We start from the raw sequence: 11566 nt of genomic DNA on the forward strand, positions 1-11566 counted from the left end.
TCACATTTAGTTGCACCTACTTTGCCTCCATCCTCTTCATTACTCCGCCCCTTCCACTCCAGACTCCTTCCACGTAAGGAATACTCTCCAATTGGCCCATTGGGTTGGGAGGGTGGGCTCCAAGTGAGTGACACATTATCTGGGCCAACGGAGAGAGGTCGAGGGGGTGGCTGGGAAGCAGGTGGTGCTGGTCCGGTGGTGATGAGCTGGGGTGGGGTGTGTGTGCAGCCTGCTAACGTACAGGCTTCAAGAGTTAGAGAGTAAAGGCTCCACGGCTCTAAACGGCGAAACAGGAAACTGCGAGTGAGGCCGCTGAATTCCAGGTTTCCTTCACTGTACACTCTATAAATCTGAAAAAGAGCGGAGCAGAAAAAAAGAGGATAAAGCTCTAGTGCTTATGCAAATGTCAGTCAGCCTTTAAAAGGATCAAATCTATTCAAAGAAATACTACTGTATATGCAGTCATTTCTGCTGATACCGTTATAACTCCATTAGGTGCAAGAGGCTCATCCCAGCTGAGCATCAAAGCCCTGCCCTGCTCCCTCTGCTCCACTGTGAAGTTAGCGAGGCCTCCAGGAGAAGCCTCTAACGTCCTGATGTCCACCCATGGACTGAAGACGTTTCCTGATGGATTCAAAGACAGTTAAACTTTTCATTACACAAACTTTTTGATAACTGTACTTTTCTTCATGAGCTGCTTAAAGACCCACGCCAATGAAAATAGTATTTTTTTAAACATGTTTTTGTAGCATTTTTCTTATGATGAGGCCAATTATAAAATAATTTAGGATGAAAACTGTATTTCTGAGTATTTCATTATTCAAATCTTCTTGGATCAGGAGCAGATAAAAACATACGGTTTGAAAAAGTTCAGATATATGACTTGAGGGGGGCACAATCTCACTTCAAGCTGGCATCTGTCTCAAAACTGTACAGCTACATAGCTTACACTACTAGACCTTTTTTCCGGCCGCTATTGTTATCTTGGGGCTATAAGTTTACGCGAGAGTGCGCAAACAGAGCTCTGAGCGATTGGGGATGGGGAAGGGTGTGGAGTTGCACCATGCCAACCAGTGGCTGGCTTAGCAGTTTGGGGGCCCCGGGCGCCCTCGGAGCCCTCTGCAGTGGTTGTATTAATTATTTTATTTTAAAATCCCTATCGAGGGTAAAACATCGAATAACTTCCTTACTGGTCCGCTTATAGACATCATGAATGTCAAGAATCCAAATGTTCTAATAAGCATTTAAAAGCTGAAATCGCATTTATTTGTTAAAGAAATGCATTTTATCTGCATTTGTTTTTACTTGGGAAAAAAAATTACATTTGTTGAATGGGCTAATACTTGGGAGTCTCTCGATCTTATCGGAATATTCTATCACTGCACAGTGACGGGGGGAGTCGAAGCACTTTCACATGATCAGCCTTATGCCATTTCACTACTTTGGGTGTTTTTTCATGATCGAGTTAAATGATACAAGTATTGGCCGCAGAATTTATTTTAGACATACTAATTAGGTTTTCAGTTTGGGCCCCTAGAGTGTTGGGGGTCCCAGCCAATCGCTTACCTAAACTCCGCCCCTGTTGCCAACTGTCCCGCCCACAGCTCAGAGACAAATTTCTAATAAGCTAATGTCGCTGTGTAGTAAAATATCTTTTAATTTTGGAGTGAGACTTTAAAGACTCACGGTGAAAAAAATAGTATTTTTGGCATTTTTAACATGTTCTTGGGGCATTTTTTTATGATGGAGGACACAAATGAATAATATTAAGTAAACTGAGTATTTTGTTTGAAGAACAGATTTTTTATGACGTATAAAATATGCTGGGCAGGCCACATGGTCCCTACTCCAAGCTCTCAGCAATGGGGAGGGAAGGGGGCAGGATTGTTCTGCACCAGTGGTCACACCCACAATTTCTAATGAATGATTGTCGCTCTGCAGAAACTATGTCCTAGAAGACGACACGGATTTTTTGATTTGGAACAATTTTAAAATAGATAACGGAGTGAGACTGTAATATCATTCCACTGACCTGCACCGTTCACAGCTTCGACACAGACACTGTACTGGGTGTAGGGCTCAAGGCCGTAGACTGTAGCTTCCAGAATCGAATCCTGAGAAGGACAAACAAGCGGTTTAAAAAAAAAAAAAGAAGGGCTCAGGGAGGTAAAAACTGCAAAGCTGTGAGACAGTAAAGACTGAGATAACAGGGAAATTATGTCAGGAAGGATGAGATGAAAGAAGGAAAAAAAAGTGCAATTCTAGACAAAATACAGCTTTAGGAAGGAGTTAAAAGGCAATAGAGACCGGGTAATATTGAAGTGGGTTAAATGCCAAAGCAGGAGAAGAGAGCAGAAGGAAATTAGTTACACATACAAATCCCGCACAAACAAAAACCAATGCTTTACACATAAAAAGGAACAATAGCAAGCTCAGATGACATAACTTGGGATTTGTGCTATCAACATTTCAGCATACTGACTCTGTAGTGGTAAAAAAAAAAAAAAAAACAAAAAAAAAAAATCAGTAAACACCAGAGAAGCTGTGCAGAGAGGAGAGACTGGCAGGCAAACGGCTGTCCCTGGTGGGTAAAAATTCAAAGCTTTCAGATGGAGTGTTTATGTCACACATGCACCCTTTCATATCACATCCTCAAACACACACAGGCAAAGGGTGTGTGCCAGTAGCTTTAGGCATTGGGACCAAACCCAAGACTCTGGCAGACACAAGGCCAGCATGCTTGCTTGTGTGTGTGTGTTACACTTGAAACACCATTTACTAATTGATAAGAGACTTACTGTTGTTTGAAAAGGCCCTGGCGCGCCATGACATGGTAGTCTGAACAACTGCCTGTTTGTTTTGTTTGTGGCTGTGAGCGTCGGTGAGAGCGACGCCTCTGCGTGCATTTGTGCGTGTGCAACACAAGAGGCCATGCTTTTATTAAGTGTTGAATCTGCAGCTAAAACGCGACTGTTCAGGAGTGTATGCTTTCACATAACCAAGCATATGTAAAGAGATTAACTGGTAACCCACTTGAATGCAGCGGCAGGAGGATCAAAAAGGCTCCAATTCAAACTGAATCAAATAAAATCCCTGACAAATCACCGTAGCGTGGCACCAAGGATGAACTACGGGAATTCATGTATTCAGTGTATTCATGTCTGGAAGCCAACATATTTTTCATCCATAGTAAAACAGGATTAATAAGCCCCTAGACACCTAGACACAAGCTAAATCCTCCTGCAAATCACAGCACTTCTCAGTATACGGAGAGAGGGAGGGGCGGAATGAGAGAAAGGGTGGGATAGGATGGAGAAGATAGAAAGACATACGGAAAGATAGAGGGAGAAAAGAAAGAAAAAAATCAAAAGATGAGAATAAAAACAGTAAGAGGTTAAAATAAAACAAGGTAAGAGTTGGAGTCTCAAGCGGAATACAGAAAAAGTGGAAGAAGAAAAGTGAAAGACAGATTGAATGAGTGAAAATGAGAGATCTCGCTACCTTAAAAGCCCATGAAATATGTGAGGCATGTGGCCTATAAAGCAGTTAACATATGCACATTGTCAATAGCAGCATCTGGCACCAGCAGATTTTATAGGAGCGTGGAGACTCTGCTACATGCCTCTAGATGGCAATACATTCAAACACTTTATCACTGAAACACACCACATTAAAGGCCCGCTTTCTATCACACACACACACAGAGAACACACACACAACCAAGAAATTCATCTGCACAAGCACGTAAAAAGGTGGAAATTAGGCTGTCTAACACTGAAGCGCACAACTATTACGCTTAAATTAACAGCTCCCACAACAACTATTTCTTTTACATAAATGCAAATGTTCAAAATGTACACACACTTAAAACAAATACCTTCACAGCAGGTCATGATAAAGACGGAGGGAAATGTATAGAAAAAGGTGCACACAAAAGTACCAGAGAAATCCTTTCATTGAAAACATCAAAATGTCTCTAAAATTTGCTGAGCAGGTCTTAAAAGTCAAGGTTTTTTTGATGGATAGTGCAGATGTTTGATGTTGCATTGCTTAATGTTTATGACTGTTATTACTGAAAATAAGAATGTTTCCTTAGTAATTTTAACAACTAAACCTTATAGTGTGCAACTGTCTAATTCTTAATAACTTGTAAAACATTTTTTGGAGATATTTTTCTTTTTGTCATAAGAGGGAATAAAAGCAGTCAATTCAGGTCTGCGGAGAATATGCATACGTGTTTTGATAACACAAGTTATCAAAAGTAAAAGATACAAAAAGAAGAATATAATAAGGATAGAGGGAAAGATAATTTGTAAACTTTGTTCAAAATAAAAAAGGTTAAGGACAAATTAATTTGGCTAAAAATTTAACAGCTATCGTAGTCGATCAAACTCCTTTGCAAGTGAATCTCGCAGCAGGATTATACAGTGTGAATTCAGACTGACTATATAGCAGATCAGAGCATGGTTAGCCAATTAAATACAAAAGCAATTGGAACTCTGAATAGAAAAAAAAATGTAAAAAGCGATTTATGATAAGGCTGCAGTGTTTTAGTAATACTGTTGAACAATAGAGATGAATGGATTTGTTGTTATACAATCATGACACGACTAGTTAGTTTTCTTCAAGATTTAATTTTTCCAAGTCAAAGCATCTGGTGTAACCGTAAGAGGTTTGATTTACTCAAGTGGAATAATAAATCAGGCTAAATTAAAATTTAAAAACTCATGAAATTCTGTGAAAGTTTAAAGAAACATTTATTTTTCATGATCTTAAAGTCTCACTCTGCATTTACTTATTTTTCTTTTGTAAAATTGTTTTCAGTGGTCTTTTAATTATGGTTAGCGGTAGCCTATGTAGTTTTTTTTTTTTTTTTTGCCAAAATCAAAAAGTCAGCATAGTTTTATAAGACATATTTTCTGCAGCGCTGCAGTTACTTAAAAATTTCCCTCTGAGATGTGGGCGGTACTGTTGGCGTGGAAGTAATCCTCCGCTGATATTCCATCATTCCTTTGTTGACACTTTCTCCCATTAGCTTACATCTCCTCGAATCCTCAAGCTAAGATTACCGGTGCAACAAAAATGGAAAGCAATATCAGAGCTATCTAGTTTTGAGACAGATACTACCTCAGATGAGGAAAATGAAGACGTACATGAATCTGTTTGTCTACAAGTGGATGCATCACTTTGCCCCGCCCATATCAGTTGCTGCGTCACACTTGAGATCTTTTTCAAATAGCGGATTTTTATCAGCTCCTGAACCAACACAATTTAAATAAATAAAAATTCAGAAAGATAGTTTTAATCCTAAAGCTTTTAGATATGTCCTCCATCATAAGAAAAATGCAACCAAAAAAATGTATAAACACAATTTTCATTGGAGCGAGTCATTGCTCCTTTTACACCTGAGCTTCGGCTCCAGTTTGACATTCTTTTGAATACTATAACTCTCGGCATTGGTGTAATTAATGTAATTTTTGCAGATTCTGAAGCAGAGATATGCAACGCTTTACAATAGTGAATTGTAATCTCAGCAAATCTGTCGATTCCGTGTCAAAGAAAAGTGGCTTTATGCTTTTGCGCAATGCTGTAAGTTTGCGTTGCAAAAGGTAAAAAGCTGCTTCGGAATCAGAGGATTACGGTGAACACGTGAATAGTGGAAGATTGATAGTATGTCAAAAAAACGACAACATTTCCGGTGTTAAAGGATTAAGTCTTGGTATTTAAAAAAACATGTCCAAGTATTCTTATGTACAGTAAACTTTAGCATATAGTCGATTCTATGCATGGATTGGCTTTTGTCATCACAAACACACACTTGCAGAACATTTTGATTTGAACTCCTAAAAAAAGCGCGTGTTCAACAGCACATTGGAGTATATGTGTGTCTTATTCAGGTAGAGAGGCGCAGAGCAGCCGGGGGGGCCAATGTGTGATACTAATTAAGAATAACCATGTGTATTTGTCAGAAGAATTATGCTGATTATTTCACAAAGGCCCCACCACTGGACCCTGCAGACAGACAGAGACAGAGAGACGGACCAACATTAGCATATGGCTGCACACATACATGCACGGGCGCACGAGCAGACGCACACAAATAAAAGCAGCACACATGAAAGAGGGATGCTTAATGGCAGGTGAATGGGGTCCAACTGGTTTGCCTTCAGGACGCTCGGTTCCCACAGGCCCTCTCTGGCCTCTCTGCTTTGTCATAATGAGTCCTGGAGAGATAATAAAGCTGCAGGGCTGGTTTGTGTTTCTTTAGGTCTTAATTCTGTGTGTGATGAAACATGCTATGATCAGATATGTCTCAGTCTATCTCAGTTCAGCTCTCTTCAATTTACCTCGAGTCAATAGTCTGGGGTATTTGTCAAGGCTGTGCACTGTCCAGCCCGGTGGGAACTTTAATTGTTTTCAGAGGTTTCTGAGGTGAACTGGTGCACCACATGCTGATCTCTTGCACCCCATGCCAAGCTCTCAAGCCAAACCTGTGTGTGTGTGTGTCTGCCTGCATATTTATATGTGCATCACTAATTCACTGATGCTGGAACGGTTGCCCCGTGCTCCGTTTGTAAATGCCCTGCATGGGTGTCCCTGCTAGTCAGGATGCGTTAGACAAACCCTGACACATAGACATTTGTGCGACACATAAATACACACAGGCTCAACGAGACACGCCCACAGACACACAGAGCGCCATCGGGCATGTGTTTTGTCTGTGGCCAGCACAGATGTAGAGAGGGACTGTAGGGGTTTGGAGCAGGCATGCTCACTTCACACCGACATCTATGATTGGCTTTGGCGGCTTTAGACCCCAGGAGCAGCATATTATGTTTGTGTGAATTTTTTGCTGTTTGTGTGCGTTTGTATTTGTATGCGGTGCAGTCAAAGACCAGTGGACAAATTATGGAAAAAGGGGAATTGTGTGGTTTAAAAACCACAGAAAGCATGAGCCCAACTTTTCTATGAAAAAGCTAATTCATCATTTTGAAGATAGAGAAAGTTAATTATTACTGAGCTTAAGGATAAATTACAGCATTTGTACAAACATAAAAACGAACAAGTTATACTACAGTTACAAGTACAACAGGAATCGGCAGAATCTTCAAGATTTCATGCCACCACCCGATTTTTTGAAAATCATTGGCTTGGCCATGAATGGAGATGGCGGCAGTCAGGCGGGGGATGATCAGAAAATCAGGTGACAGCTGGGCGTCCACAGGGCGGTGGCAGCCGGATCGCCAGCTGGCAGCAGCTCTGACTGGACGATGTGTAAATGTCTCTGGACGGCGCCTGTTCATATCACCAGCCCTGTAGCTCGGGGGTATAGAAAAAGTGGACCATTCTGCACCACTGGACATTCACAACACACATTATAATCTTCAAATTTTCATACATCCCTCCCAAGAAACCCAGACTGGTCAAAACCCCAGTGCCCAAGAAAACAAAGACCCTAGTGGTCCAATCACAGCAGGAGTCTTCCTTGGATGAAGAGTCTGAGTTTTGTGCAGCATCAATCCCGTCTCCCCCTTTGGACCTACGATGGCCGGGATCACCAGACTGACTGGTCATCGCCAGGCCCTCGGCCCATGTCACAAGCCCTCGTCGAGTGCCTGCACTGCCACCATAGGATTTCTAACGATCGGATGGTGGCAGTGGGACAGCAGCACAGAAGCAGGAGGATGGGAGTCTGAAATCTGCCAATCATCAGATGATTTCAGGGACCTTGGAGACCCTCCTATCAGTCAATTATTGGGCTGCTGCCTTCCTGGCACCCACCTGTGACTGGACTTTCACCGCGTGACCTTCAAATGTGCCCAGGTGACCACTGACCCAAGAGAAAAATCATCTGTTCTCTTTTTGGCTACGGTCAGTTGAGAAGCGTTTTTTTTTTCTTCTCTATGCTCATGTGCCGTCTATGGTGGCAGCAAGTCCATGTAGCTCCGTGCTTGTGTGGATTACGTGTTTAAGCCTTATTTTTTTCACGTTGCAACATGTGTCTGTTGAAGTGTTTAAGGGACGACCTTCTTTGTGATGGATTTTCTCTCTGTAGAGATTAATAAAGTATTCTATTCTAAAATTGTAAAATTTTCTTAAAACTTCAGTGGCCACCGGGTGGCGTGTAAAAATACGACTCCCCCTTCCTGATTATAAATGCGGCCACCTGACAAATTTGCTCAAGAACTAGTCTCTAGGTCGCCACACTTTGGCATTTTGGGATATGTGACTGTAGTCTTAAACAATCAACTAATTTCAAAATCCTAAAATGAACAGAATTACATGTTAATAGATTATTGTCTCAGGGCTGAATTTAGCAGAGGTTGCATTAGTTTGGATAACCGTTAGTTCTTCAGTCTATCAACAAACTTAACTGGACGTTCTACTAAGGGCAAACAAAGATATGGCATTCATATCCAATCTCTGGGAGGGCCTCCTTCAAAATAAGTAGCGCTCCTGCATTAAAACAAACAAGTAGTCAGGTACGCACACATGCAGCAGGAAATCTCTTCATCTGAAGTGAACGCAGTGATCAGGGACTGAATTTTTATCACTCCTCTTCCTCCTCACACATATTTACCCTCAGCATTCCTCTGAAATGATGCCCATCATTTGGCAGATGCAGCCTTAAAGCCACATTAAAAACCAAGTGGAGAGCACTAGACTGAATGATGTCGCCTCTTCACAAACAGACACAATAACACACAAGCTGTCATTACGTGGAGAAACAGCCAGTGTGCATCAGAAAGAACCAGAGAGGGGCGAGGGTGGAAGAGGAGGCAGGAAAATGTAAACTCACTTAAAGGAGGGAGACTTTAAGTGGGAGGAGAGAGGATGTGGATAAGTGTTAAGACAAAAACTGTAATTTGGCAAACTCTACAAAGAAATGCTGTGCCATAGCGAAGGATAAAAACAGAGCAATAAAGGGAAAAGTTTTGTGAACGATAAGGAGGGAGAAAAAAAAAGATTGCGGTGAGGAGAAGAGGGAGTGTGGCACACTGATTATGCAGCTGTTAATGCTGAGAGCTCTCCAATCAAAGCTGGAGACCTCAGAATAAAGGGGCTGATAGGCCAAGAGCCTAACAAACTCGGAATCTCAACCTCCTCATCATCGTGTCCGATCCCTCCTTCCTCTTTTCATCGGTCCTCCTCTTCTCTTAACCTCCCCCATCCCTTTCTCCTCAGCCTCTGAGCTTGCAGCTCAGCATTTGTCTCTTCCACTTACTCCTTTGTCTTCCTTATTTGTTAAAAGGTCCTTTAAGAGCAAGGGCAAAGCCCTTTTTATTTCAATTCCACCACCCTGTTTGCTCCACTTGTGCTCCTTTGTGGCTGAGAGAAAAAAGCGAGCAGAGTAGCAACAAGTGCAACAAGTGAAGGTTCGTCTTATCATGCATGAATGTTTCTTTGCTGCTTTTGTTCTGTAAATTCAATGACTCTCTAGAGAAAATATGACTAATAAATACAGGTTAAGGCAATGATGGAGCTATCAGCAAAGAAATGCAGTTGCAAGAAAAAGTATGTGAATCCTTGGATTTCTTTAAAATTTTGTCATAAAATATGTTCTAATCTTCATCTGAGTCACATTACATGATAAACAGTCTGCTTAAACTAATACAACTTCAACTGGGTTAAAGTTGTTGCTGCCAAAGGTCAGCCAGATTTTAAATCTAAGGGTTCACATATTTTTTTCCACCCTGTACTTCTACTGGTTACACATTTTGTTAAACAAAAACATACATTTTATGTATTTTATGAGTTTAAGCAGAATGTGATGATCATATGATGTGACTTATAAAGATCAGAACATATTTTATGACAAATTTATGCCAAAATCCAAAGGATTCGCATATTTTTTCTTGTAACTATATAAGGTTTACACTGAAAACAAAAATAATCCTCACTAAGACTTGAGTGGAAAAATGCAAAATTCTGTCATTGGATTTTAAGAATGTCTATGCTTCAAACAGATTCACATTCACATAACTACAATAACTAATTCTGTCAATTTTATTTTATTACAAAAAAATATATAGTTTAATTGTTTTGATTATGTTTAATCAATATTTTTTCTAGAAAAAGTTTTCTACTTAGCAGTTTGTTTGAATATCATTTCTAATACATGTATTTTATTTAACGTTGAAACCTCAAATTGAATTATGAGAGGCTTACAGTTTAAGAGGATTTCCAGGTTTTCTCTTAACTTTATTCATTTTTTTTCTCTGCGGGGATGAATAAAGTTGATCTATCTATCTATCTATCTATCTATCTAAAATTAGTGCACTATATTATGGTCTTAATTATTACCAGTTTTCCAAATTTTTGTATTATTTAAGTTGTGTTCCACTTAATGTTAGAGTAATGAAAATATGTTCACTTGGTCATCCATGGATTAATGCAAATATGACATTTATTTTCACCTGTTCTTGATTCTTTGATGAGATTTGGGGGTTTTCTTTCCTTCTGTGGGTTTCTCATTGTCAGACCAGTTTTGCTGAAGTGGCTTCTTGATTCAACATCTCTGGTAGTAATCAGGTCTGGGTGCGGCGAGTGAATCTCAGCTTTTTAAAAACGTTGAAAATCACAGTTCATTCATGATTCCACCAGAAAGTCCACCTCTTCACTCTTAAGACAAAGAAATTACCATCTTGGAGAGGTCTAGTCATAATACAGACTCAAGTCAAATCAATAGGGTGCGGCAAACCCTTAAAACAGGCCATTTATGACTGAAAGCCACACTTTTGAAAAAGGAACAACAAAAAAAGAAATGTATAAAAAAATGATAAACCTTTTTATTCTCCCCCAGTGAAGGCTCTGTGAATGTTTCAGTGGCAAAAAATCAGGACATGTTGAAAGTACATTTCTCCTCTTTGATGGACTGCTGTTCTATTCTAAGTTTTAGTTATAAATTGCAGTTCCTGGAATAAAAATTTTGAAGGATTTCCTAAAAGATCTCCAGCAACAGACATTTTTCAAGTTTGTTTTCTCCAGCTTTATCAAATTAAAAAAGAAGGGTTTCTTTTCAGTTAATAAGGGCGCCGAATGGAAGCGGCCTCTGTACAAAGCGGCGCTTTTGCGTTAGTTGTGAGTGGGAGTGCAAGGGAAGAGTAAGCCTGCTCCCACCTCCCATCATCTATTCGTACACAATTTTCCCACTAGCTTAAAGCCCCCGACAACCCCAAGCTAACATTGCTGGTCCAATACAAACAGCGAGCAATATTGGAGCTATCCAGCCGTACAGTTTTGAGCCAGATGTCAGGAAATAAAAGACGAACATGGATCTATTTGTTTGCAAGTGGATGCATTCATTCAGAAGACTTTCTCAAACGGCATATTTTCATCTGCTCCTGATTCACAGCGATTTGAATAAAAAAATACTCAGAAATGCCCATTTTAAGCTTAACTTTCAACATATATGTCCTCCATTATTAGAAAAAAGGCAACATAAACGTGTTAAAAATAGCAACAACATGATATTCATTGGAGTGAACCTGTTTTAAAGCCTCCCTGGCAGTACACAATGCTGAAAAATAACTGCTGCTATCATAACCAAACCTGGAAACACATC

The 11566-nt window shown here is 40.2% G+C and overlaps 1 protein-coding gene across 1 annotated transcript in view; it reads right to left on the reverse strand.

Moving 5' to 3' along the window:
- Positions 1-11566, reverse strand: part of ush2a (Usher syndrome 2A (autosomal recessive, mild)) — a 191137-nt gene that overhangs the window by 11074 nt on the left and 168497 nt on the right. Inside the window, exons 75-77 of the mRNA XM_024295925.2 lie at positions 2033-2114; positions 479-624; positions 21-350 (exon numbers count right to left, since the gene is read on the reverse strand). Of these exons, the coding sequence (XP_024151693.1) occupies positions 21-350; positions 479-624; positions 2033-2114 (558 nt within the window). The remainder of the gene's footprint in view (positions 1-20; positions 351-478; positions 625-2032; positions 2115-11566) is intronic.

The sequence above is a fragment of the Oryzias melastigma genome, linkage group LG3 (genome assembly GCF_002922805.2).
Source record: "Oryzias melastigma strain HK-1 linkage group LG3, ASM292280v2, whole genome shotgun sequence".
Classification (NCBI taxonomy): domain Eukaryota; kingdom Metazoa; phylum Chordata; class Actinopteri; order Beloniformes; family Adrianichthyidae; genus Oryzias; species Oryzias melastigma.